Source organism: Gobius niger, assembly GCF_951799975.1.
Source record: "Gobius niger genome assembly, chromosome: 17".
Lineage (NCBI taxonomy): Eukaryota > Metazoa > Chordata > Actinopteri > Gobiiformes > Gobiidae > Gobius > Gobius niger.
The window spans coordinates 22,300,331-22,325,055 of NC_136868.1; the positions used below are offsets into that span (position 1 = coordinate 22,300,331).

Consider the following 24,725-nt stretch of genomic DNA (forward strand, 5'->3'; position numbering starts at 1 on the left):
GCCTGGCTCTACATCATGGAGATGGGTCCCCGGGCGCGGCACTGCCGTCGACCACTGCTCCTTACGGGTTGCCCCAGCGGCATCGAAGGATGGGTTAAATGCAGAGGACAAATTTCCCTACGGGGACAATAAAGTATACAAAACAAACAAACAGGGGTTCACTTACTTATTCCATGCTGTTGTGAATGTCTCAAGTCTTTCTGCAAAATACCTTGATAAACTTGTGAATGAATTTTTCTATTGATGATATCACGTTGTCCAGGCCCTGAGGCAACAAAACAACCCCACACCATGATTCTCCCTGTACCATACTTCACAGTGGGGATAGGGCTTTGAAGTTGGTGTGTCCGTTTTTCCTCCACGCATGACATTATGTGTTCCGCTCAAACGATTCAACTTTGGTTTGCGAAAGAGCTCTTGCATACTCCACAGCAATACTAGCAAAATATGATGTGGACTGTTGGACCCAAAGTTGTGATTGTAAGATGTCACATATGAAATAGATAAATAAAGTTACAGATCATATTTTTTTTGCAGAAGACTCTCTGCCTATAATCACTGATGAGTGACCATAAACACATTTTATTTGAAACTAAACTTTTATCAAACAATTCATTAACAATTTGCTTTGCAATACTTTGCTTCCACTCTTTTCCACATAGCTGCATGGTTATTTAACACAAACTCACAACTTGCTGCTCAAAGTTATTCGTCTTCCGAAAACATAACACACTCACTGCGGTGTTGTGATCCAAGGAAGAGTTGGATCTCTCGCCTAGTCAGACTAGAACAGGATTGCCCAAACCTCGAGAACGCGTCTTGGGCCATGAGACAGAAGACTCCTATAGGAGCTACAGCTAACATTAGCGCTGATCGATCATATGAAAACAAGAAATAAGCACCAATACAGACACGAAAACCATCTACTACACATACAGCGGCCGTTAAAATGGTGTTGTGCTTGTTAAGTTAATAATTTCTGACACACTTCTCATCAACAAAGAGCTGCGGCCTAGTGTAGCATAGCATCAACGTTAGCCACTAGTCACGAGCGCTATTCGGCCACTATTCAATAGTTTTAGGTGGATTTGCATAGGGGAGACCCTGGCGTAGACCATGGGTGTATGCTATAGTTAAAGATCTGTAGGACATTGCCGTTAGCCCCAAAACATCAACTCTGTCTGAACTCCTGCCCCCTGCTGGCTGGGAGTTGCGCTTCTACAATGTTGCTCTAAACTTTCAGAGAATGAAGGTCATGACCTCGAAACCGCCAGTTTGATTATCACAACATAACATTAGTTACATCTGATCAGCAAAGACATCACAAGGTCTACCATTTATGACCCTTTATATTGCATTGAAATATTTTTTATAATATTGCTATATTAGCAACATAGAAGCTACACTCAAATGATGAATGTGCCAAAACATTTTTCTAATTAAATGTTGGTCATGCCGGTGCATTTTTAAGAGGTTCAAATAATTCACACAGAAATAAATGTAATCGCTAAATTTATAGCCCTGTGCAACCAATAATTTAATGGCTACTGTAATGAGTGTATAGCGAAAATCAACTGGCTCACTACGCACATTATTCTGTATGTACAGTAACAGTGACATACTGAATAATATACTGTACAAAAATATGTACTATAGTAAATTATGCTATTTTAGTTAAAACGATGGTGCTCCCTTCTTATATAAAATAAAGTTAATTAGCAAAGGTGTAATCAAAAGGGTGCTTGTTTTGGCTCATGAAGCAAAACACATATTTCAGCATAGTCCATAAAGGAGGTGTTTTGCACTGCAGAAAGATTAGGCATGACTCTGCCCTTCTGAAGTGAGATGTTATTACCAAAGTAGTTGGAGACGTATTTGGGTTCAGACATGCAATTACATCATCGGGAGTGCGCCCGTTAGCAAAAGGGACAGATAGCAATTAGCTACTGCAATTAACCTTTATAAGGCTGCCTATCTGAAATGGGAGTAGATGAATAATAGTCAAGCCCCAAGTATAAATCCCAAGCATTGCGTTCCGCAGATCCTCCCTAGAGACTGAGGGGTAAATTGCTACAAGGGCACTCCTGGAGAGCCTGGTGAGTCAGGTGTAGAAAATAATGCTCACTCACTCTTTCGCATCGAGGACTTTATGAATTTCTTCCCTTGATGAGGTTTAAGGTCCAAAAAAGGGTGACCCCCCTGGGACATCAATTACAGTAGGGTACCTCGGAAAGCGTCACAGTGACGTCTGAGGGCTGCTCAGCTGCTTGGAGATGATAAGGGTCAGTGCAGTTGCAGTCATTGTTCTTGATGGTCTGAACCTCCCACCTCCAAATCAGCTGCTGCCACCTGCATCATTTCCTCACGGCAAAAGGAGAATGTGGTTGAATAAGCGATGACATTGCCACCAACAGAAAGCCGTCCTCACTCAGTGACAGTTGTATTTGTAATATTTATGTTATTACTTGTACTTACGGAGTAGTCTTCATTCATGGACTCAAAAGTTGGCAATTCAAATTGAGTTCCAACATCAGACAGTGTTGTCCTTGGGCAAGACTCCGACCCACCTCTCCTCTGTGTGTATGTGATGTGTGAGTGAGTGAGTGAGTTGTGGTGGTCAGAGGTGCTGATGATTGGCAGCCTCGCTTCAATCAGTCTACCCCAGGGGAGCTGTGGCTTACAACAACTTGGTGGATTACGTGACAGGTTGTATGTTGCGGGTTTTAGATAGGATGCAGAGCTCATCTTGGGTAATGTACTTTTTGATACAAAGCATTATTGTTCATTTTATTTTGAATCAAAGGCCCTAATAATATGTGACAGTTTTACACTACGTTACTGTTTGCACATGCACACAATAGCACATGTGCTACGTGATTCCTTGCATGGTTGTTTTGATTTTGTCCAGCTCTGTGTGTGGTTATAATCCATAACAGATTTTTGTCTTCATCATTCCCAATCAAACCGGTGTCGGCCAACTCAGCCAAAAGACATGTGGGATAGAGCACGTAGAGTAATCTTATCAAAAACAACATCTGAATGCCTTAATCTCTATTGCTGTGTTAAAGCAACAATTACAGTTGCTGTTTGATTCCCTGCCAGTGCCTGTAAAGTCACGGCAGACGCAGTGTTCGTCCTGACTAATCACTAGATACCAATGGGGTCACTGTGCCCTACACTGATAAAAGTCAAGGCATTGTCATTGTACACATGCCGTTAAGAATCACTGGTCAGATAGCCATCAGCATCAACCCAAGGCTCAAAAGAAGTAATATTCTGGTGCAGTCCATTCATATTCTCGAAGTAGAGTCATTTTGTTTTTGCCACCATAGATCTATATTCTAAACGCGGGTGAAAATGGCTTAAGACCCATTTGCATTTGCAACTATACAGATCAAGCCGCTGAATAATGACTGTGAAATCCTCAGATCACTGTCAACAATTTCAGACGGAGAGAAAGGCAGGGGCAGCTATACCAAACGCACGCCAGTGACCCTTGGCTGAGCTCCGTAGCCACAACTTGAACCAGCGGAAATGGGAGACGGGGGGAGGGAGGGAGGGAGGAGGTGCACTTAAAAAAAAAAAAAAAAAAAAAAAAACCTCTAAATGTTCTAAGCAAGTGAAAGAAGCCAAAGGGAAAAGCTGTGGAAAGACAGACTGAGACGGAGAGTATAGGAGCGATTACGGGTTCAGATTTACCAAAACATGACTTAAACAATTATCTGCGAACAGCCCAGTGCAGGTCATGGGCACAGGGCTAAAGGCTGGTTCCTGAAAGCAAAGCCGCCACAAATGAGTTTAAGCCACAACGTCCGATTGCTTTGTTGTACGTTTTGGGGTGCCACCGTTGCCTCCGAAAAACTGGTCTGTGAGATTATTCAGAAAGAGGAAGTCGCTTTGGGAAAGTATTAGATCATAGCTCAATGACTTTTCTCGAATGGCAACAGGGGTTACTTTAATCCTTTAAAGCCAGCAGGTTAGATCACATCATTGAGCTAAAAGTACTCTGTATATACTTACCATAATTAACATGCACAGTACAATTAATTACTTATAATGAAATTCTCACTTTAAAGTGGCAAATCCTTCTGTTAGTATACAATGTGGAGACTTAAAAAAATGCAGAAATATTTGTGCCCCTTTCCTCACTCACCTATGCCACCTTCCACAAATGTAAAGGTCAAAAAAATGCTGTGACAATACACCGGATGACAGCAGTCTAGAACTTAATAATACTTTAAAGACCTTTATATGACCCGGGAGCAACCTTGGCCATTAAAGTAAAGGGAAAAGTAAAAAGCATAATAGGCGCTCGTTAAATGGGTGTTAAACTTAATAATTCTACTGTTGATTTTCTGCAGACACGTCTAGAACAACCCGTTTTATTTGTGAATCTCCGTGCGATGCCAGCAGGCTATCATTCTCTGGGAGCACTGCATCTGGGCTTCATTTTCATTGGATGAGTGAGTTTAACACATCATTAAAACAGTCACTATAAAAATTTGACACACTGACATTCATGGCGTTCCCTCACTACTTAACATCCTTCCCATCCGAAACTCACATCGAATGTTGTTGGTTTGACAAAAAATGTGTCCTCTTTGAGCAGTCAATACTTTTCAATCAGCGCAGCATTTTGAGGGGCAGGGGCTCAACAAAGAAAAGAGGGCACCCCAACCCTGTCAACAAAAAAAAAATGAAACAATAGCGATCGGATTCTAGTTAATGCAAAAGTACTACTCTAAAAACACACATCTGGTTTGTCCAATGTCATTGTTTTGCCCAAAACAAAAATAGCCTGTGTAATAATCCATTGGGCTGTTCATGTTCCTCTGCTCCTCCTACAGACGGTTAGTTCGTACATAATAGTTATTGAATATTTCCTCTGTCGTGAATGAATAATTATTCCAAGAGAGTTATAATATAAAGCATTTAGAGATGGGTAGCTGCCCATTTACCGAAGAAAACCCTGTTATTGAATGTCTTTTTAAGAATTAGCTTTGGTCTTTCAGAGCAAATGATGGAGCATTGCAAACAGGTTCATTTGTACAATAGACAAAAGTTCTCAGAGTGAAAGGAAAGCGGAGGAGAAAAAGAAAGTGGGAAAGGGGTTTTGAATTGGTGATCGATGAGGTGGCTTTCTTTGACTTCAAAGCTGTTTAGGCCCAGCTCTGGCCATGTCTTTGCTCTTTTAGTGGCTCAAGAGAATCACGTGGGGTTTCTCGGCCCACGCTGGCCGGGTAACCCCCGCTGATGCATACACAAAGATACGAACAATGTTTCTCAGTCGAACGCAATAAGTCAATGGCTTTTGCCCCATTCTCTACATTTTCCTTCCTTTTTGCTTCTGTTTTTTTATTGGTTGCCTTGTAGTGTACCCAAAGCCTGGTGGTCACAGGCTACAGGGACTGGGATTTTTCCCCCTTCCCTTTTGTGAGGCGGTTCGTGCTGGGAATTTCTATGGCTACTCATATCAGAGGTCATGTAAACCCCACTTTAAGAAGAGAGTGTTTTTGGCATTTGCATTGTTTAAAGTTGACTGATGTGGGACATTGAGACTCAATCATGCAGGAGCTAACGTGATCACACAAGCTAACCAAGTTGAAAGTGCCGCAGTGCCTCTATATGGGCATGAGAAAGAAGGTGATAGAGTGGCTTCCACCTACACGCCTTTTAACAAAGGGAGTCTTTATGAAGACACTCTCATTACTAATGAGTCTGTGTGTCAGAGTCAATATTGACAGGCAGTTTCCAACAATACACCCTGTAATTCCCACTCAATGGTTACACGTCAGCTATGACAATTTTTGTGTTTCGTGGAAATACAGGGATTGCAACAATAACGTACAGCATACTGGTAGGTTTTTAAGGGGAAGCACTGGTCTTTAAGCCCGATAAGTCATATGAGAATGAATGTGTGAGTAGCTCTATTTCATTGGTAAACATCCTGTAGGCGACCACACCCCTGGCTTTGGTTAAGGTTCTTCTACCAGTGAAATTACACAGAAGTGTTGGATGCAGTAGCTGTACTTGGAAGTCAAATGATTGAACTTTTAAAAGAATGAGTCACTTTTATGTCTTGTTTGCGTGGAATAGTGACACCACACTTCTGCTAAAACTACTACTAGTCTCAATAACTATATTTGTGAATCTGAAGAAGACCTGTTTAAAAGATCTCTCGTATCTTTCAGTATTTCAATTCATGGTTATTGGCAGCACAAGATTAGTTCTATCAATAAAAGTAGGAAAAGCAGCATTATCTTTGGTGATGAAACCTAAATCTTTTTTAGTCTCTCTTTGGAGGCAGCCATGATATTATGCAGGCTGTTATTTTCTCACTTGTCCTATTGGTGACAGGCTGAAGAAACTGCAATCAGACCTTTAGGGTACAATCAAGCACAGTTACTGTAACAAAGAAATCCAATTTCTTGAGCTCTCCATGACTGCACTATGCCTTGTCGTCACTCTACTTCTGGCTATACCATCAAGGCTTTAAGAACTACAAAAAACAATAACATCTAAAAAGTATCCAGCATTGCACACACTAAGTGTTAGTTCACACTCCCCATGGTACTGACTTTGGTGTTTGTACTGGTTTTGTTGATGTGTCTTGTCTGGTTTTATGTAGGAGAGGGATTAGGGTTTTTTGTTCAATCTGTGATGTTGTATATGTGTTGGTGGTCAACTCTTTGTCTTGTGAACGTTGTCTTGTGTTCTGTTGTGGGTCATCCACAACCCAGGCCAGGGACGACAGATGTAAATAAGTCAAAGACTAATTCTGGTACAATGTTTCAAATGGCAACACTGATGTTAAAATTGTACATTGTCCCTTGCAGATGAATAAATAAAAGAAAAAAAGAGAGAATAGCACTGATTTCGTTAACCCTGACAAGCAGCCAATTAGATTAGGGCAGCTTTGACAGTCTTTAAAGAGGAAATATTTGTGTATATGAAAGCCAATCATTACCTTCAACATGTGCCACAGAAAGTAAAAAAAAAAGCTGGAGGATTCAATAGGAAAAAAAAAAAAAGGAAAAAAATAAATAAATAAGAAATGTAAGAAAGGTAATTTTCTGGGCCTGTCTATCCACTATTTACTGTATACTGTTTTTGTTTTTTTTAAATCAAGTTTATGGGAAAAAAATGAGCTTTGCAACAGGAAAAGGACAACAATGATGATAATAGGTATTAGTGAAATGCTTTAACTATTGTCTGACAAATGAACCAACTGTACACAAATCATTTACTATAAAATTCCGTTCTTCTCAGTGCTTAAAGAGCTGGTTATGACATTGACAAAACGTGTGGGCAGATGCAGCCGCTGCCATTGTCTTTTGATGTTTTATTGCCGTTCCGTTTAATATAAATCTTTGTAATGGACTCCAGCTACGATGCCAAGTCAATGCCATTTGGGCATGAAGCCAGTTTCCCGGACATATTTCATACTGAGACCTCTCGGGAATAAACTTTCATCTTTGCATGTCTCATTTAGTTTGTGATAAAAAAACAACAAAAAACTAACACAATTATACCTGTCAGGAATAGAGCAGAAATATGTGGTGTGAGATAAAGCTACCATTCTTCTTTTTTACTCTCCGAATACTGACGGGTTACAGGTAAAGACAGGTCTGGCTCATTCTTTCTCTGAATAAACAGCGCTTGCAACATTATCTAAGTAACTGTATAAAGCAGATCACGCAAAAAGGATTGTATGAGTGCTAACACAATTATACAGTTAATAAAGAGTATGAAAGGATTATGCAGGTGATAGTCTGGAGTGGTTAAAGCTGCCGTACACATGACGAAAGACAATGTTTTCTCCATGCCCTCTCACTCTGTACTATCCAGTCAAACAATGAGGCCAAAGATCCTAAACAAAAAGGGATCATCTCATCACAATTGCTTGAAATCAGTCAGAATCAGAGGTAGAAAGCTCTGAACGTGATGTAATATTGAGTTGTCAACTTGCGAGCGCCAGTCACTAACACACACATCTACAAACCTGGTCAGGGCCAAGATGAAAATCAGTTTCTATGCTTTCTTACCCCTGCAGGAAACTTGACCTCTGCATTTGACCCATCCTACAACCCATGCATGCGGCAGATAAAGGCCTCACACGATCTACAACCAAAACCTGAACTCGCCACACTAGAAGAATTGTAGAAGAATTGTCAGGCCAAGTCATGTCAAGCACAACAATACTTTTTTCTTATCTTTTGTTGTAAACATTTGGCTTGTGAAATCGACCCAAGTAGAGCTCCTATTAGTAACATAAAGTGCATGAGAAATGTGAGTTTGCATAATGTGCGTACTCATCTGTGCCACAATAACAGACTGAATCAGAGGATTATTAAGTTTTTATTTGCAGGTTCTGGCCCAGTTTATCCAGTGAACAAGATCTTTACAAAAGCTACTACAACAGTGCCTGAGAGAGCGCTTGACTTTCCAGACTTTGAGTGGAAAATGAGGCCTTTATCATGAAAAGAAGACCACACAAGTGCCCTGTTAGTATTAAACTTTCCCACTAAAAGTTTATGGAGTTATTTTGGTGGTCAAATTGTGATTCTCAGCCCAGTATGTTGCCCCCCCTCCCTCCAAAAATAGAAACCTTTTACAAGGTATCTTAACAATAAACTAGTCCCTCAAGCAAACAAAATGCTGGGCAGGTAAATGCTTACAGGGAATCCTAGGACGTCCCGCTGGGGGGGAGGCTTTCCCACAGTTGAGGAAGTGAGGAAGCTGACGCACCGTGTCTGCGTATATCTCCCTGCCCTCCCAGGCTCCACCAGTAACCCAAACTTCCCAGTCAACAAGTTCAACTGACAACATTCATGCTTCAGGCTTCATTATTTGTTTAGTCATAGCAGTATGTGTGGTCATTTACAAGAAATCCTTGGTGAGCTGGGGAAGGAAATTAAGAACCGTGCTCAATCTGCACACACATGCATTCTGTCGACAAAATCTTCAAGAGAGGATTTCCTTTTCATTCTGAATAAAAAAAAAAAGTCTGTGATTTACTGCATGTAGGAGAGTCGTTGGGGAACACCGTATCGCTTCCTGAGTGACGGTGAGGTAATACTGGGCTATAATTAGACAATGAACCCTTGATGAGTGTCATACATTTAACTGAAGCCGTCAGACTCCACAGTCATAACAGAAGCAGTGATGTCACTTCAATAAGGGGATTTCACAAGGGCATCTCCTCCATCAGTGAAGGAACCCTCCAGCCTCGGGTATGCCGCAAATATACAGTACTTTAAAGCAGTACTAACTAACTCATGCCCCTAGAGGCCATAAGCGCCACTGCAGGTGTCGTAGCATGTTACATTTTTTTACTCATTAATTGTCCGTGAGAGTAAATTCTACACTGACAGAAAAGACAAAGGGAGAGGGGGAAATTGTACATCCAATTACACAATGGCACTCAAACCTGGCTGTAAATACTGTTTAAGTGGCGCTAGCCCGCAGTTAGCTTTGCCTGTTAGCCTGTTAGCTTATTCTTCTTCTCGTGATTCTATTGTGTATTGGGGCCTACGACCCAGTGGCAGCGAAGTTGCAATTGTGGTTTTCTGGCCAGAGACACCAGGGGGAGATGAACCCTCCCCCCCCAATCATCCCATTAACACTTGTATTACCCCCAGAGGGACTACGAAAAGGAAGGTAAGCTAGGTAAACTAGTTATTTAGTAATGTCACAAAAAAAAGAAATCCCAAATAGCATTCACTAAAAACATACATTCACCAGGGGATAATGTATTTTATTTTTTATAACAGAGGAATCTATAGAGTACAACATACAGTTGTCAGGGGTCCAAGTATATCTGACAGATATCAAAACCATGCTGCTTGTGCCTGAGTAATTGTGCACTTTCCCATGCAGGCGGGTAATGGAAAAGCCTTTGTTCTTTGGCAGAAATGTCGGAAAACTGGACAGAAGTGTACTTGATCATAAAGAGAGGCCCCATGTTAATGAGAAGAGAGGGTTTACACATACGGGTGGAGGTCAGGGTGAACGCAGGTTGTGACGCGGTATTCTGTTTGTATGTGTACACATCCTCATTAATCGGACTGTGAGAAACACCTTTGCAAATCTCCAACAGAAATAGATTTATGAGAGGTGGAGATTTATTTTTAAAGTTATTTGTCGAATCACAGAGTGTTGTTTGTTATAGGCAAATAAGGACACAATTACAGTTCGTAAAGACTGGAATGAGCGGCAAACTCCTTTCACCTTTTTTTTTTTTTTTTACAACAAGCCCGAAATAACAAGAGGCTGACAATCATTCCTGTCAATTAAAGCTGTACTACCTGAGTCAAACCGTTGAGTAAAATCCCTTACACTCTCCTTTACATCCCGATTGTGTACTTGAGTTTTTTAGAAGCTTGTCTCAGCTGGAGTTCATAGCAAGACAGAGTTGAAACGTTAACAAGGCGGACGGCCAATGCTAACACTAATTTAGCTTTCCTGGTTCGTACTGGAGGAAAATGCACTATATTTACACACACACAACAGCGTACGGGGTCTGTTTGTCTTCCACAAATGTCATGTTTACAATGTAGATCTACGCTGCCAAATGAAGTTTCCTCTACTACAAGAAAATAATTCGATCACCCCGGCTTTAAGCTTAAAATCGCATCCAAGACAAATGACACTAACCTGACATGCTGTTCTAGTTGACCCAGGGGTCCAGCTGAGTTTGGGAGCTGTTCTTCAGCACCAGGTCCAGGATATTCACTCTTCTTTAAAAGGAGAAAACAATATTCATTTCGAGACGTTTTTGTTGCACAGAACATCACAAGAAGTACTCACAACTTTAACTTGGCCTACAGCACAGAAGCAGTCACCGTGATCTATGTCAAGTAAAGCTGCTCCACATAACTAAAAGATGTAATAAACAATCAAGGGGGTTCAATTGCTTTTAAATGAGGTGAGATAAATAATAATTGCCATTTTGGTAACGCTTTAGAATACAGCCCATGTTCCAGGTGTAAGTACGGGTAACAAGAAAGTAATTACACATGTAAGTACAGGTACTCTTACATGTGTAACAAGGTAGAGCAATGTGTAACAAGGCAGTACAATGTGTCACAAGGGGGAACAATGTGCAACAAGGAAGTACAACATGTAACAATGTGTAACTACGTGTCAAGGTAAAACGTATTCATTGTAAGTACTATTACATGTGACTGTAACAAGCAGAAGCAAGAGTGAACAGAGAAAAATAAGAACAAGTGTCCAAAAATGATCACGCATAATTATAATTTCTAAGTCAGACGGAGCCTTTCTGTGCTGATGAGCAACCTATTGTTTGTAGTTGTCGGGGAAACAGGAGGAAACCTATGTTAGCACGGGAAAAACATGCACATCTGCACAGAAAGGCTGCGTCTGACTTAGGAATTGAACCCGGGACATTCTAGCTGTGAAGCAAAAGCGCTAACCACTGCATCATCATATCACATGTACTTATGGTGTACATGCACTTTCATAGCGTGATAAGAGTCTTGTTCTGCTTTTTATTTTTTTTATTTTTTTTATTTCTGCTTGTTACAGGCAACGGTGTCTCACTATAAAACAATCAATAAAAATGCCTGGAGTCATGTCTTCACTTTCACAACAAATTAATTAATTGCTCTTAATAAATTGCTCTTTGAATAATACTACACCTTACACGCTGTACTGCCTTGTTACACATTGTTCCCCTTGTTACACTTGTAAGAGTACCTGTACTTACATGTGTAATTACTTTCTTGTTACCAATACTTACACCTGGAATGCGGGCTGTATTCTAAAGCGTTACCGCCATTTTTATTTGCTACAAACCATGGGTACAGTACTCAACTACCTTCAGTTGTATGTTGTTGCATTGGGATTTGTGACTCTTTAATTGGAGCTGAACATTTGGGATTCGTTCATTTATGAATTTGCGCAAAATCGTATCATAACAGACAGAACAAGATCCAAAAAAGGTGATCTGATTCCAACCGCTCGCTTCAAAGAGCCAAAAGCGCCGAAGGTCACGTAATAATTGGGCTGTACCACCATTAGAAAGAGTAATTGTGCTTTGCCTCTGCATCCTCCCGCTTGCCTTATCTTCCCAGTTTGTTTCCTTAAATATGACTCAGCTGGCTAACTCAAACGGGGAACATCAAAAACGGTGTTATTGTCAGTTTGCCAAAGCCCAGTCACCTCCGCTACTGCACTGCCCGCACACGCCCAGCACACGTCACTGTCTGGAGGCAACACATAAGAGGAGCTGCCTTCCTGTCTCTGACAATGTAAGCAATCAACTTACAGATAAAGGGTTTACACGGAATTATTTGCTGCTGCCCAATACGCTAAGTGCAATGTGGTAAGTAAAAGAGCTTATAGATGAGTATTTCCTTTACACTGCAGATTACTCTTTAAAGGAACAGGTCATCGTTTTTCCATACTGGGATATGTTCTTACCTGAGCTTAGACGAGCTGATGCGTACCTGTCTGGTCATTGGGAATGGCCAAATGCTAACAACATCTTTGGTCGTTTTGCGGGACTGAGGGCACGCACAAAGTCTAGATAGGTACGCATCAACTCATCTAAGCTCAGGCAAGAACATATCTCAGTGCGTAAAAATGGTCTGTTCCTTTAACTTCCAGACCTATATGAACATAACGATAACTGTGCACACACACAGGTGTCAGTTGTTGTCAGTTGAAAGTATTTCATCCAATATGGCAAATTTGTGAACACAATCCCAAACAAAACAGAGTAATTGGCCCTTGCTCTCCATCTGAAATGATGACATCAAAATCCAAAACGCTGTGAGCCAATTATATGAGGACACCTTCCGCTTGACCCGTATGTGTTTTCAAAGCATCAATATGACAAAGGAACACAAACTCCGATGAACCCACTTTGAAATCCACTTTCATCAATCAGAACACGAGCTCAAAGGAGAGTAACTTTAGTCTTCAAATGTAAGTGCTCTTTGTCTGAAGTCGGCAGCTTGACTTTTGCAGATCAAGCCGGGCAAAATAGTGACATCAGCTATTTAAATGAGTTTGAATTGATTTTGGAAGGGTACAAAGGAACGTCAAGGTCGACGGTGAGGGTTCCAGTGACAGTGTCCTTTCTCAGACATTTCTTAAGATGATTCAGCAATAAAAGCAGTTCTTTAGAGATGCTTACAGTTCAGGTAACACATTTTAATGCAAATTTTGGATGTTATAGTCACGATATCAAAAAATAAAATCTACGGACGTATTTGTCCCCAAACCGAGCGGATCTCTTGCAGTGCAGATCTTAAAGCTTCTGTGAAATGTGTGTTTTTAAATTTGTGGTTCATAAATGTGAGCATCTTTTTTTTTTTTTACTGGAGCTCCTGGAGGAAACCTAAGCAGCCTATGTGATGACAAGACATTCCTTATCACTTGAAATTTAACGTTGGAAAAATCGAGGCAGCACAAACATCGGATATTTATTCAGAAAAGACGAGTGCTATGAACGCCGGCCTTACCCTGTCGAATGATCAGGTTTAGTTGAAGCACAGATCAACAAGGCATTCTGTAGGCCATGACCAGTCTCCTGCAGATCCATCACAGCGATTCAGCAGAAGCTCTTTCAACAGTGCACACCCCAAACTCCTACAACATGCTCCCAACAACAAACTGATGGAAAATGATCATATCTAGTCAACATTATGACCTGCATAACAAATGTGTGCCCACCCATCTCAACAAAGTGATATGCATGACTGAACTGAAAATAATCGTGAGCACAGATAAATGTAAATGCAGTTGGTATCAGTTGTCCAAATGCAACAATAGTCTGTAAATATCTACACTAAATAAGCATTCAAAAAGTGGGCCTAAATGATGATATAATGTAACACATAATCAGGCTGAGCATTATCACTGGCACCATCTTGTGGCTGATGAAAAACTTGCATAGTTTAAGTTATGATTGGACAATGGTGACAATGAAAATGTCACTCCTTTATTTTACCTTCCTTTCACCAAAGCTTCATCCTCCTTGAGTTTAACTCTGAACTGCCTTAAAGCAGGTTGTGATCCGCAAGTCGCATACAATTAAGTACATTTAAGCAGAAATATACAATTATTTTTGCAAATCAGTTAATCTGTTTATGATTTTTATCATAGACAGATCATAGACAGATTTTTAAACACATGTTTGAATCACCCTGAGTAAATGGCCATTCTGTTTATTTACAAAGCCCACCTAAGACCCATAGTTGTAGTAGAGATTGGCTGTAGGCCCCAGCGCCCCCTAAAGGAGGATATATAAATCCATGTCTTCCCAATTCTCTTTTACTGTGTGTAGTTCCCATGCACTGCAGGTGTGGTTACAACCAAATGCAACAGGGAATTGCTGTGAAAACATCTCTGGTTACCACCTTCTCTGTGGCTGCGCTCTTTTGTGCTTTCTTCTTCACCACTGGTCCGTTTGAAGTCGTGAATGAAAAATGACAATATGCTAGCCTTCACCTCAAAACGTATATGTGAGGGCAATTTAATGGCAGTGAGAAACCTCACACATACTGTACGCAAGGGCAGGCCTCTACTGTTTATTATTCAATCTAAAGACTCAATTAAGGATGTAAGCACAGGCTTTGAGAGCATTTGCTTTGGTGTCACAATTAACTAGTTGCTTGGGGATTTGAAAGGATGCTTCATAAATAATTACTAGTTATTATGATGTTTGGAATATCCCTTTAGTTAATGTGTAATACAGAAGACTTCAGTTCCTCTATGGCAGATAAGCTGCACTTTATTTCCACCTCGGGGGCAGTTCTGTGGAGCAGGGAGCATGCAGATAGCTAGCCAAGACCATTCCTACTAAATGTCAGTTTTAAGCCTCATTGATGTTCAATGCTGAACACTAAGCTCCTCACAGGCATTAAGGAATAATTAGGTCTTTTAACACAAAACACACCCACACAGAACAAACTCTGCCTCGACCTATTCTCAACACCTTTACACACTAAACTGAACACTTCTCTTTTGTTTTACCAATTCATACCAGAAGGTCTGTACATCAACAAGACCAAATCTGAACCCTCAATCGTGTTTGTTCTTGCATGGACTGATGGCCTACCAAACACTGAAGTCTGCATTTGTTCCACACGGTAAAATGGAAATTACTTGTTTATCTGTCCTTGTGCTGCAGATAGTGCTCCAAAAGACATCTCCTAATATCAGTTTGCAAACAGACTATGGTAAGCGTTTTTGTGGCATAAAGAACCGGGTTCTGTCAAAAGAATGAAAAGTGTGTCATATATAAGTACAATAAGGTCAATGCCATCTTTCAAGGTGAGTGCAGACTCACACCTACAAAGAGTATGGCACTGTGTCCACTGTCTCCAGTTTCTTTTTTCAACACAAAGTTGACATCATTGTAGAAATAACAAAGTGTTTATGCAAATCACACTGTCTCAGATAGCTTAATATAACATAAATCTTTTTCTGCACGTATAAAACAGAATTCTGACAGGACTGTTTGTGGTTTATGCCCCTTAAAAAGGATTGGAAACTCTCTGGAGAAAATTAGTAACACAGTCAGCTGACTTCAAACCACACTGAGGTGCCCCTGAGCATGCCACTAAACCATTGGCTGGTGAGGTCAACACTCCTGAATGAAGCAGCACTTCATGATTTTTTATTTTATTTTCAATGCTATGAATAAAGAATCCACCTACAGGCACTAAAACATTTGTCAGCTTCTGTTAAAACAGGATGCATCTGCGCGTTTATAAGCGCATCACAACTTTTCCAATTGCTGGTGAGTTGAGGACAAAAAATAGCTGTCTCGATGATGTTGAAGCCATCATATATCCCTAGTGCCAGTCTGTTTGATGTCCTCTTCAGACAAAGGGACTGCTCACCCCCCACAGAACAAAGGCACACGACTCTTTCCAAATAAATGTGGAATGGAAACAGCACTAAAAGTTGGTAAGAGTGAGCAGATGACACCACGTCTTTTTTCAAAGAGGCCACATGTGTCTGCTGCTTCTGCTGGGGACATGCAAAACATCTACGTACCACTGGAGTAGCGCTGAAGATGAGTCTGGCCTTGGTTGTGGTTTTGCATGGAAGGCCGCCACCTTCTGGATCCATGTATGACACTGAGGAATGTGACAGATACGAGACATGACATTATGGCAATAATTTGCTTCTGTAATCACCACCAATCCCTCATTCACACGCCACAATCGGGTGAAGTGCTTCCGTTGGAACTGGATTCAAACTGCCAACAGCTCTTATCCAGTTATCAATTACATTGGCCTGAGAACCTATTTATTTATTCATTTTACTTCTTGGACTTAAGCAACTCTCACAAAATTACACAGAATAAACATTGCATCCAATGGAATAGTATTTTGTAAAAAACGTTTTCTGGTTGCACTTAAGCATCATTTGAATAAATACATAAGCATTTATGAACATAAATTGTGAGCATGTGGATCATCATTTATGACAAAAAATAGAACTGAACAAAATATGGCAAGTATTGTGAATGATGCTATTTATTTTATGAACAGAACACTATTTGATTGTCTATTGTATTTATTCTATATGACAATAATAAGACAAAGAGTAATCACTGTCCAGTAATTGAACTGGATCAGAGTATTACTGAGGCGTTGCCACTTTTGGAGGACGTGTGATGAGTCATTCAACTGTATGTGTATTTTAGCAAACACATGGTTAAAACAATTTCATAAATTGACTTAATTCTAAAATGACTGCTATCCTCTTTGACCTCAACATCCCTACATCTGTCTTCAGAGTGTGCAAAGCTGTCAACAGTGGAATAAACCCATTTGAGGAACATGGAAAGTAGTTGTTAAATGAAATCACTTTGAGGTCAGAATTATTGAGGCGAAACATTAGGTTGAAGCATCAAAATCCTGTGTGATTTAGAGCATCAGTGTCTGGCCCACATTATACAGCCAAGAATTCTGTCTTCACCACCACCAGCTCCACTTGGCCCTCCGTCCCACACAGGTTAGTGCTGAGGGCCCACTGATCCTGGGCCAAGGCGACCTGGCGCTAATTCCCTGTGGAAGCCACCCAGTCAGAGCAGCACTGCCTCAAAACCTCAACGTTTATATGAACAAGCCCAACTCTGAAGGGAACCCAGGAACGGGGCCGGTAATAACAGTCGCTGGGAAAAGTCCTGACCAAAGAGCGCACACACTCACCCCATTCGCCCCCGCGTTTTCTTTCCCTGCAGGATTTGGGTGAAGATCGAACACACTTCCTCTTCAGCTATGTCGTATTTATTACAGCCTGCCTTTCTGATGGCCGGGGTCAGGCAGCCTGCTGTCTATTTATCCTTGAGGTCATTGACAGCGTCAGGGCCAGGAGAGGAAGAGGAGGACGGAATCTAAGATGCACCAAACTAAATTGGTAGCAAATGTATAGCCACTTGCCCCTTGGCCCTAATGTGTTTTTCAAGTGCTCTGCTTAGTGCGCTCTAAGATGCGGGGACGGCTTTCCTCTGAAATAATATTTCAACAGTGGTTACAGACGCAAAACCGGCGCCATCTCTCAGCTTGGGCTTATCCCACCAAAGAGCTGCATAAGGGATTTTCATTTTATTTCTGGGAAGATAATATGCCTTAGTGTGAAGTAGTAGTGGTATGGTAGTAGTAGTGGTGATGGCGGCTGTAAGGTTATGTGAAGCAGGCATAGATGGTTGCAGGTTCTCAGGGTCAAATGAAGTGTGTTCCTCTGAACTGCCATTGAGCTGATCACATTTGCACTGTGTCAACATCATCACAGTCTTAATTGAGGCTAAGTACTTTAAAGGCCACTCATGTCCTAAACTACTACTTTAGTTTTAATGTGAGCCCATTTAGGGCAATAACGCAACAATCTCCACTGCCATTTTGCAAACACGTTTCTAAAAAGTTTGGAAGCAATGCCTCGAAGACACTGAAATGAGTGTTCTTCTGCAGACAAACGCTGAAAAGATGACTTTGAATATCTCATTTTCATTTAAATGGCTCAGCAGAGTCCCATTAGCCGTGCATTTGTATACGGCCCAACAGGCTCAATAAAAGCCAATGATCTGGTTAGAAGAGAAGAGCTTGTTTCTTATACAGTCAGCATATGGCTTTCTCAATGTGGCTGCACAATCTCTCCTTCAAATGGACTTGTCCTTACACCATCTGGATAATTATGAAGTTACGCTGTCCTAAAGTTTCTCTGGGAGCAGTGGACCTAAACCACTGAGATCTTGACAAGAGTCTTCTCTCAAAGTGTTTACTGATAATTATTGGACATAGGGGTGGGTCATCTACTGACAATATGGTTGGACTCGAAAACCTTTTACTTTTCAAACTAAGTTTCTAAATTCCAGAACAACATTCAAGACCAAACTGCAAAACCAGCTACATGACCTTACTAAGAAACAGGTCAAATAAGACCATTTTCTTAGTTTCTATTAGTGATAGGCTAAATGAGCCAAGGTATCGACACAAGTTTCAAGCACAGAAGGCAACACCTCGGCCGAGATGTGTCACGAGCGTATGTTGTTTTTTTATTTTTAAGTCACGTGACCAACACTTTCGTGTCATGTACAGTCGTGCACAACGTGCAGCTGCGAGCAGCTGGATTATTATATAGATCAATGGCAGCAGGGCACGGCAGTTGAACGAGAGAAACACCTGGCTCATTTTGTCATTTGGGATTCATGCACCGGGCGTCGATCCCCTGTGTGCTGTTGGGCTTGAGCACCCGCCCCGGGCCTTCCAAATCTTTGGGCACCAAGCGAATCTGCCCTGAAAACAAATAACGCTTCAATAGAAAAAGCACAAGAGCCATCTCTTTTTTCTCTTTCACGTCCAAATAAGCGCAAGGCTCTGTAAGGAGAGCGTCCGGGTCCGGTTTATAATCAGGGGGTCAAGAGTTCGATTCAGATGATGGTCTGTGATGGTTTAGCAAAATGCCTGGTGCCCTATTATTGTCAAGTACTATTCCTTTATTAAATCTTGGTCAGTGACTTCATTTTTAGATGGTTACCACTGATACTTCTCAGTAATTCTCATTCATTTGTTTCTATTCCATCCTCTGCATTCCCAAGTCCAACTGCTTCAAAAGCATTCATAAAAAATCATTCATCCAAATCGGCAATAATGACCATTAACAAGCAGCATCAACATTGGTACAGCAGCCTACATTTGTATGTTTGCATTGTGTGTAAATTGCTCTGTTTGTTTGCTTTTTTTTTAAATGATTGAATGTCTCTTAAACCGTGTCAAAGATGAATTTTTGCCTCTATTGGGACAGACAATAAAGATCTCTGATCTCATCTTATCATTATCCGGAGCAGTTTTCCTCTTTCTAAATGATCACTCTCAGCTGGTTAAACAGCGTTGAGTTCGCTTTTCTCACTTTGCGCTGCTGCAAAGCCTTTTCACCACCAGATGGCACCTATACAATGAAGCCTGCCAACACTGTGTGATACAGTGTGACACAATTTTGAAAGTGTGTGACACACACTTTGAGGTATCATCTACCCATCACCAGATTCTATACTGTGTGTGTGTGTGTGTGTGTGTGTGTGTGTGTGTTTATGCTTAATCAAGAAAATCATAAAAAAGAAAAAGCACATTGTTCCCTCAGGATTTTAGAAGATTGATATCGTGGACAACACACATCAAACAAGACCTCCAATCTTCATGTCAAGTCATTAACAGCTTTTGTATTGTCCTGGTTCATCATTGTTGGTTTCCCTGACAAATTCTTGAAAGAGACGACTGCATCTTGGAGGTTTTAATCTCTGAATGTTCCTTATATCACCACTAGATGGCAACAATCGTTCATTTCGTTTCCAGGATCTATTGATCTATTTTGGTTGTTCTTGTTTAAATTTGCAATACATTATAAGCTTGGTTAACTAGTTAATGGATTTTCAAGCAAAAATAATTGCAGATAAAATAAAGATGTTTAGTGCTGGGGAAAAGATGTACTGTATAGCATTAAATCTTCCCGAGCTACAAAGACCTCAACACAATTTCACAATTCAAAATGATGTGCTGCCCTCTTTTGGAAGACAAACTAACACTCAACTGGTCTTATAATCGAACAAAGACAAGTACCAGGTTATAAAATTCACTATTATAAAGCTAAAAATGGTTTGCAGCACAAGTTAACACATTGTTTGGAAAAAAGAGGGTTTATTAGTTTATGAAAACAGAAGCCTTACAAATGCAGTCAGATACAATGTCAGGCGCGCAGCTCTGAGGTGAAGGACAATATTTCTGTGATTACAATCTAACATAATGTACAGGGTGATAAGAAAAAGGAAAAGTAAAAACATGCAATTTTGCCTTGTTTCTACAATGCACCCAATCAGAGACTTTAAGAATATTCTAGAAACCACTAATCTACAGTGTCTTTTACTGCATGTTTAATTTGCGTTCAATGTTGACCAAAACATGTAAATGAATTAAAAAATGAATAATAATAACAAAGAAAAAAACAAAAAGAACAAACACATACACCATATAAAGTGGCTGCCAGTGAACCTCAAGATGTGCTCAATCACTGTCTGAGGATTCACTGGGGCTGGAAGAAGACGAAGATTCAGGTTTCCTCTTCTTGTGCTTCTTTTTGTCGTGCTTGCTGTGGTCCTTTTTGTTCTTTCTACTCTTCTTTTTGTGGCTTTTCATCTTCTTCTTGGATTGCTCATCGCTGTCAGAGGATGAGCTGGACCTGTGTTTCTGCCTTTTCTTCTTTCGTGGCTCCTCTTCACTTGATGAAGGCGATCTGAATAAAGAGACAGCCTGTTTTAGTAGTATAAAAACAAAGAAAGACTGGCCTTTTCTAATTGTACAAAAGTAAAAACTAACATGTGCCAGTGCCAAATCACATTGTTTAAAGGTCTTATATCAAGCAAAAGTAACATTTTTGAGCTTTTAAACATAATAACGTATGCTATTTCCATATCAAAAACACCCCCAGTGTGTCAGAATATGTTTGTCACGTCACTGATGGATGCTTGGCGAACCTTGGCCAGGACCAAAGTGGATTAACTCTTATAACCTGTGGGTTTCTCACAAGAAAATCACCCAATGGAGTGGCGAGGTCAGAGCACTAAGTAAATCAAAATGCGTGTTAGCTATTTATGAAGCTGTGTTGCATATGTCAACTCAATATATCTGCAAATTACTTCACTTATTGCTGCGATATTTATATTTGTACTACTGGTAATGTTGCATGGGTGCCATCAACTCAGAGTGACTCCCGTCCTCTCCTCCCTGCACTGGCTCCCGATCCGTTTTCGGATTGATTTCAAAATGTTAATGTTTGTTTTTAAAGCCCTCCACGGTCTCGCTCCGTTATATCTGACTGAGTTGGTGACCGTACATCGCCCCAGCAGAGCTCTCCGGTCTGCCGATCAAATGGTTCTGCACGTGCCCAGGTCCCAGTACAAACAGTGGGGCGATCGTTCTTTCAGGGTTGTAGCGCCAAAACTGTGGAACAGCCTGCCCCTCAGTCTGCGTGTTCTCACAGAGCTGTCCCTATTTAAGTCTAGATTGAAGACACATCTTTTCAAACTAGCTTTTAAGACTTAGATCGCACTTATTTGATTGATTGATTTTTTTAATATTGTTTTATCTTTCTGTGAAGCACTTTGGTCTTCCTTGTGTTGTTGAGAGGTGCTATATAAATAAACTTTGATTGATTGATTGAGTGAGGGGTGGAGTTAACTGAATCCAAGCGTCTTGTCTTCCAGGTTGGAAAAATATCCCCAGAAAATACTTATATTTCTCACAAAAATGAGTCCATCCATAGTGGTAGAGGTACAATATATCACATAAATGCTCATAGTTTACTCTTGAATGGCTAAAATAGCATGATATAGTCCCTTTAGGAACTATATTGCAGGTAAGAAAATGTTGTTGTGCCATAATCATAAAAGGTTTGACCCTCTTTGACGAGGCACCAGGCGCCTAGATTAGGATAGACTGAAGGATAGACTAAACAGGGTCTGTAAAGGGTCAAACAGGTCTGAATTGGGACAATAACGTGCCTAAAATGGATCCAGACCATATATAGGACTGATAAATAACTAGCTTGGGTACATTACTGGACCAAGATGAACTCATGATGCACCACAGCTTGAGAAGAACTGTAGGGGAGCATTGGGTCTCAGTGTTCTAGAGCTAACAAGAGAGACCAGGCTAAAGTGAGAGGTCATGGTCACAGAGTGTGATGAATGCTCGATGGACTGCCTGAAAGGTGAGTAAACCAGAGCACAATAACTAAAACATACCAATGTTTGTAAACTTTTGGTTGTCAAGCAGCTTTCACACAGACTTGCCTGATAAGGGCCATAGCGCCGAAATGTTGACTTAATGTCCATACAATAAAAAATATTTTTGCTAGTTTTGGCAGTGTTCAGGATTATTCCTGATCGATTACAAACAACTAAAACAAAATGTTAATTGTGTCCAAACTCATTCCTAACATACAGTATTTGTAGCATACAACTTCTTCACAGGCACAACTTTATAGGCATATTTTACAACTTGCTTGGTCACTTTTCAGGGTCTCTTTCATTGAAATGCTTGAAAGCTAGCCTGCAAGTTCATAAAATGTATGCACATGCTTCATAATTAAATGCACAATGTTTTCCCACAAATGCCTAAGTTCAGAATATACTTAATATGGACATAAACATTTTGTTTTAAAGTCAGCTGTAGTGCCTTTATGTTTTAAATGCTTTGACACGCAGAGGTGTTACCTTTTCCTTGACTTGCGGTCCTTGCTCTTCTTGCGCTTGTGCCTTGCTTTTCGGTCATCAGCAACTACATAGTAGCAGATATACATGCAGCAGTCATAAGGGGGTCTTTCATTATTGTGTATTTTAAATGAATGTCCATTACTTACCTTTACGCAGCTTCTCATTGATCTGGACTGGCTCATCGTCTTCACTTTCCTCTGTGCTGGTGCTGCTAACGTCCAAGACGATGTCTTTTTGAGGATCAACTCTGATAAAGTTTCGACACTCAAAAGTCAAATGCCCCGCTATGAAAACAACAAAAGAAAAACATACAAATGCGTTGGTGTAACAGACGGGGCAACAACTCGTTTATAAAACGTGATGAAACTTACGATATCCACATTTCTTGCACCCCGCTCTGATGTTATCTTTATTTGGTCCTGTAGTGATGATTGAACGATATAACATGCTTTAGTATTGTGGAAACAGAACAACTAACATAACCAATCCAACCATCCATCTTTAGCAAACTACAATCCAGCTATGTCTTGCTAGATGCAACACAAGTTTACGCAAATGTAGCGATGAAGAGAAAAAAAATACTTTACCTGGAACAGCCATTGGCAAGAAAAATAAGAAAAACTAGATAGTGGCGAATGCGAATTGGCGCACGAGTCCGTGGTCAAAATAGATCCGGTGGGAAACATTCTCCGGAGCTCTCCGCTGGGTTCCGCCTGGGCTGAACAAAACTACAAGTGCGCCCTCTACTGAGCTGGGGCTAAAATGAGCAGCTTACTTATTTATTTGTAATAAATTGTTGAACGAATCTTATTAATGTTGCTTTATGGGAGAAACTAGTCAACAAAAATGTCTTCTTTTTGTTTTAACTGATAGGCCTATAGGATAGGTGTTTGTTTTGAGATAGACCTGTACATTTGTATTGCTGTATTGTACCAGTTACATTTTTTCTTTTTTTTGATTCATTCCAATTCCATAAGAAGATTCTTCTAGAATATGGCTGAAGTAAGTGTTCATGCCTCACAGCAAGAAAGTCTTAGGTTCAATCCCCATCAGTGCATGTTCTCCCTGTGCCTGCGTAGGTTTCCTCAGGGTGCTCCAATTTCCCCTACCACTAAAAACATATACAATAGGCCAGGAAGAATGAGAGTGTGTTTGAGAGTGCGACTGTGGGACAATGGATGCAAATTAGCCCATAGCTACAATCTGGTGTGGTGTGTTCATTAAAATGCCCTGTCCCAACCAAATTAACCAATAAATGAATACAAATGACCTAAAATCGACCTTTTCCTAATAATTTCATAATGATATATTTTACTTGAAATAATAGGCCTCCCTATGTGGCTGGTGGCCTCACCAATAAAAGTCACTTGTGGTTTTTGCTAAGGGTTAATTGACGGCAACAGTCAGACAGGCAGATGGAAAATGGTGACTGATGTAAAGACCCCAGACATGCTGTCATCAAAATATGACTGAGTCTGTGGCACGTGTATGTGCCTATACACACACTGCTTATGATGGGGACAGTGCACAGCAGTTATTAATATCATGGACATACAGGAAAATAGTAAAATGGAAGCAATAAAAGCCCACATAGTAAATGTGGACTGTTATGCATTAAAATCATATTTCATATCTTTCCATTTGCACTACGCATTTTTTAACATTTTTTTTCAATGATCAAATGTTCCAAGGACAGCCCTTGTCAAATCTACAACTAGGCTCTGTTGGTTGCAGTAGCTTTTTTTTAAAAATTTGTATCAGAAGAGTGACTACTGTGTCTGCAGATTACATAATGGAACAGAGAGAATGACACCATCATCACAGATCGTCCCCTCAACGTCGGACTTTAAACCTCTCATACTTAGTGCATCACTTTCAGGCAATGTGTCTGCTTTTTCTAAGCCCTCTATATATATTTTTTTTAACTTTCTTTATTTGATCAGGGACAATGCACAAACAACATTAGTCTAAG

General features: G+C 40.5%; 1 protein-coding gene across 1 annotated transcript; it reads right to left on the minus strand.

The window, feature by feature from the left end:
* Positions 1-20,477: 20,477 nt before the first annotated feature.
* On the minus strand, positions 20,478-23,458 carry srek1ip1 (SREK1-interacting protein 1). Its single transcript, XM_079575173.1, has 5 exons — positions 23,341-23,458; positions 23,125-23,172; positions 22,900-23,037; positions 22,754-22,817; positions 20,478-20,772 (listed from the first exon to the last, which is right to left on the minus strand). The coding sequence occupies exons 1-5, from the start codon at positions 23,351-23,353 to the stop codon at positions 20,544-20,546; spliced, it is 492 nt and encodes a 163-aa protein (XP_079431299.1). The 5' UTR covers positions 23,354-23,458; the 3' UTR covers positions 20,478-20,543.
* Positions 23,459-24,725: the final 1,267 nt, after the last annotated feature.

Bases quoted from the DNA above. Each gene is read 5' to 3' on its own strand.
- srek1ip1 (XM_079575173.1), bottom strand. The intron at 23,038-23,124 runs GTAAGTTTCATC...TTGTTTTCATAG, and splicing joins GTGCAAGAAATGTGGATATC to CGGGGCATTTGACTTTTGAG. The intron at 20,773-22,753 runs GTAACACCTCTG...CTCTTTATTCAG, and splicing joins GACCGCAAGTCAAGGAAAAG to ATCGCCTTCATCAAGTGAAG.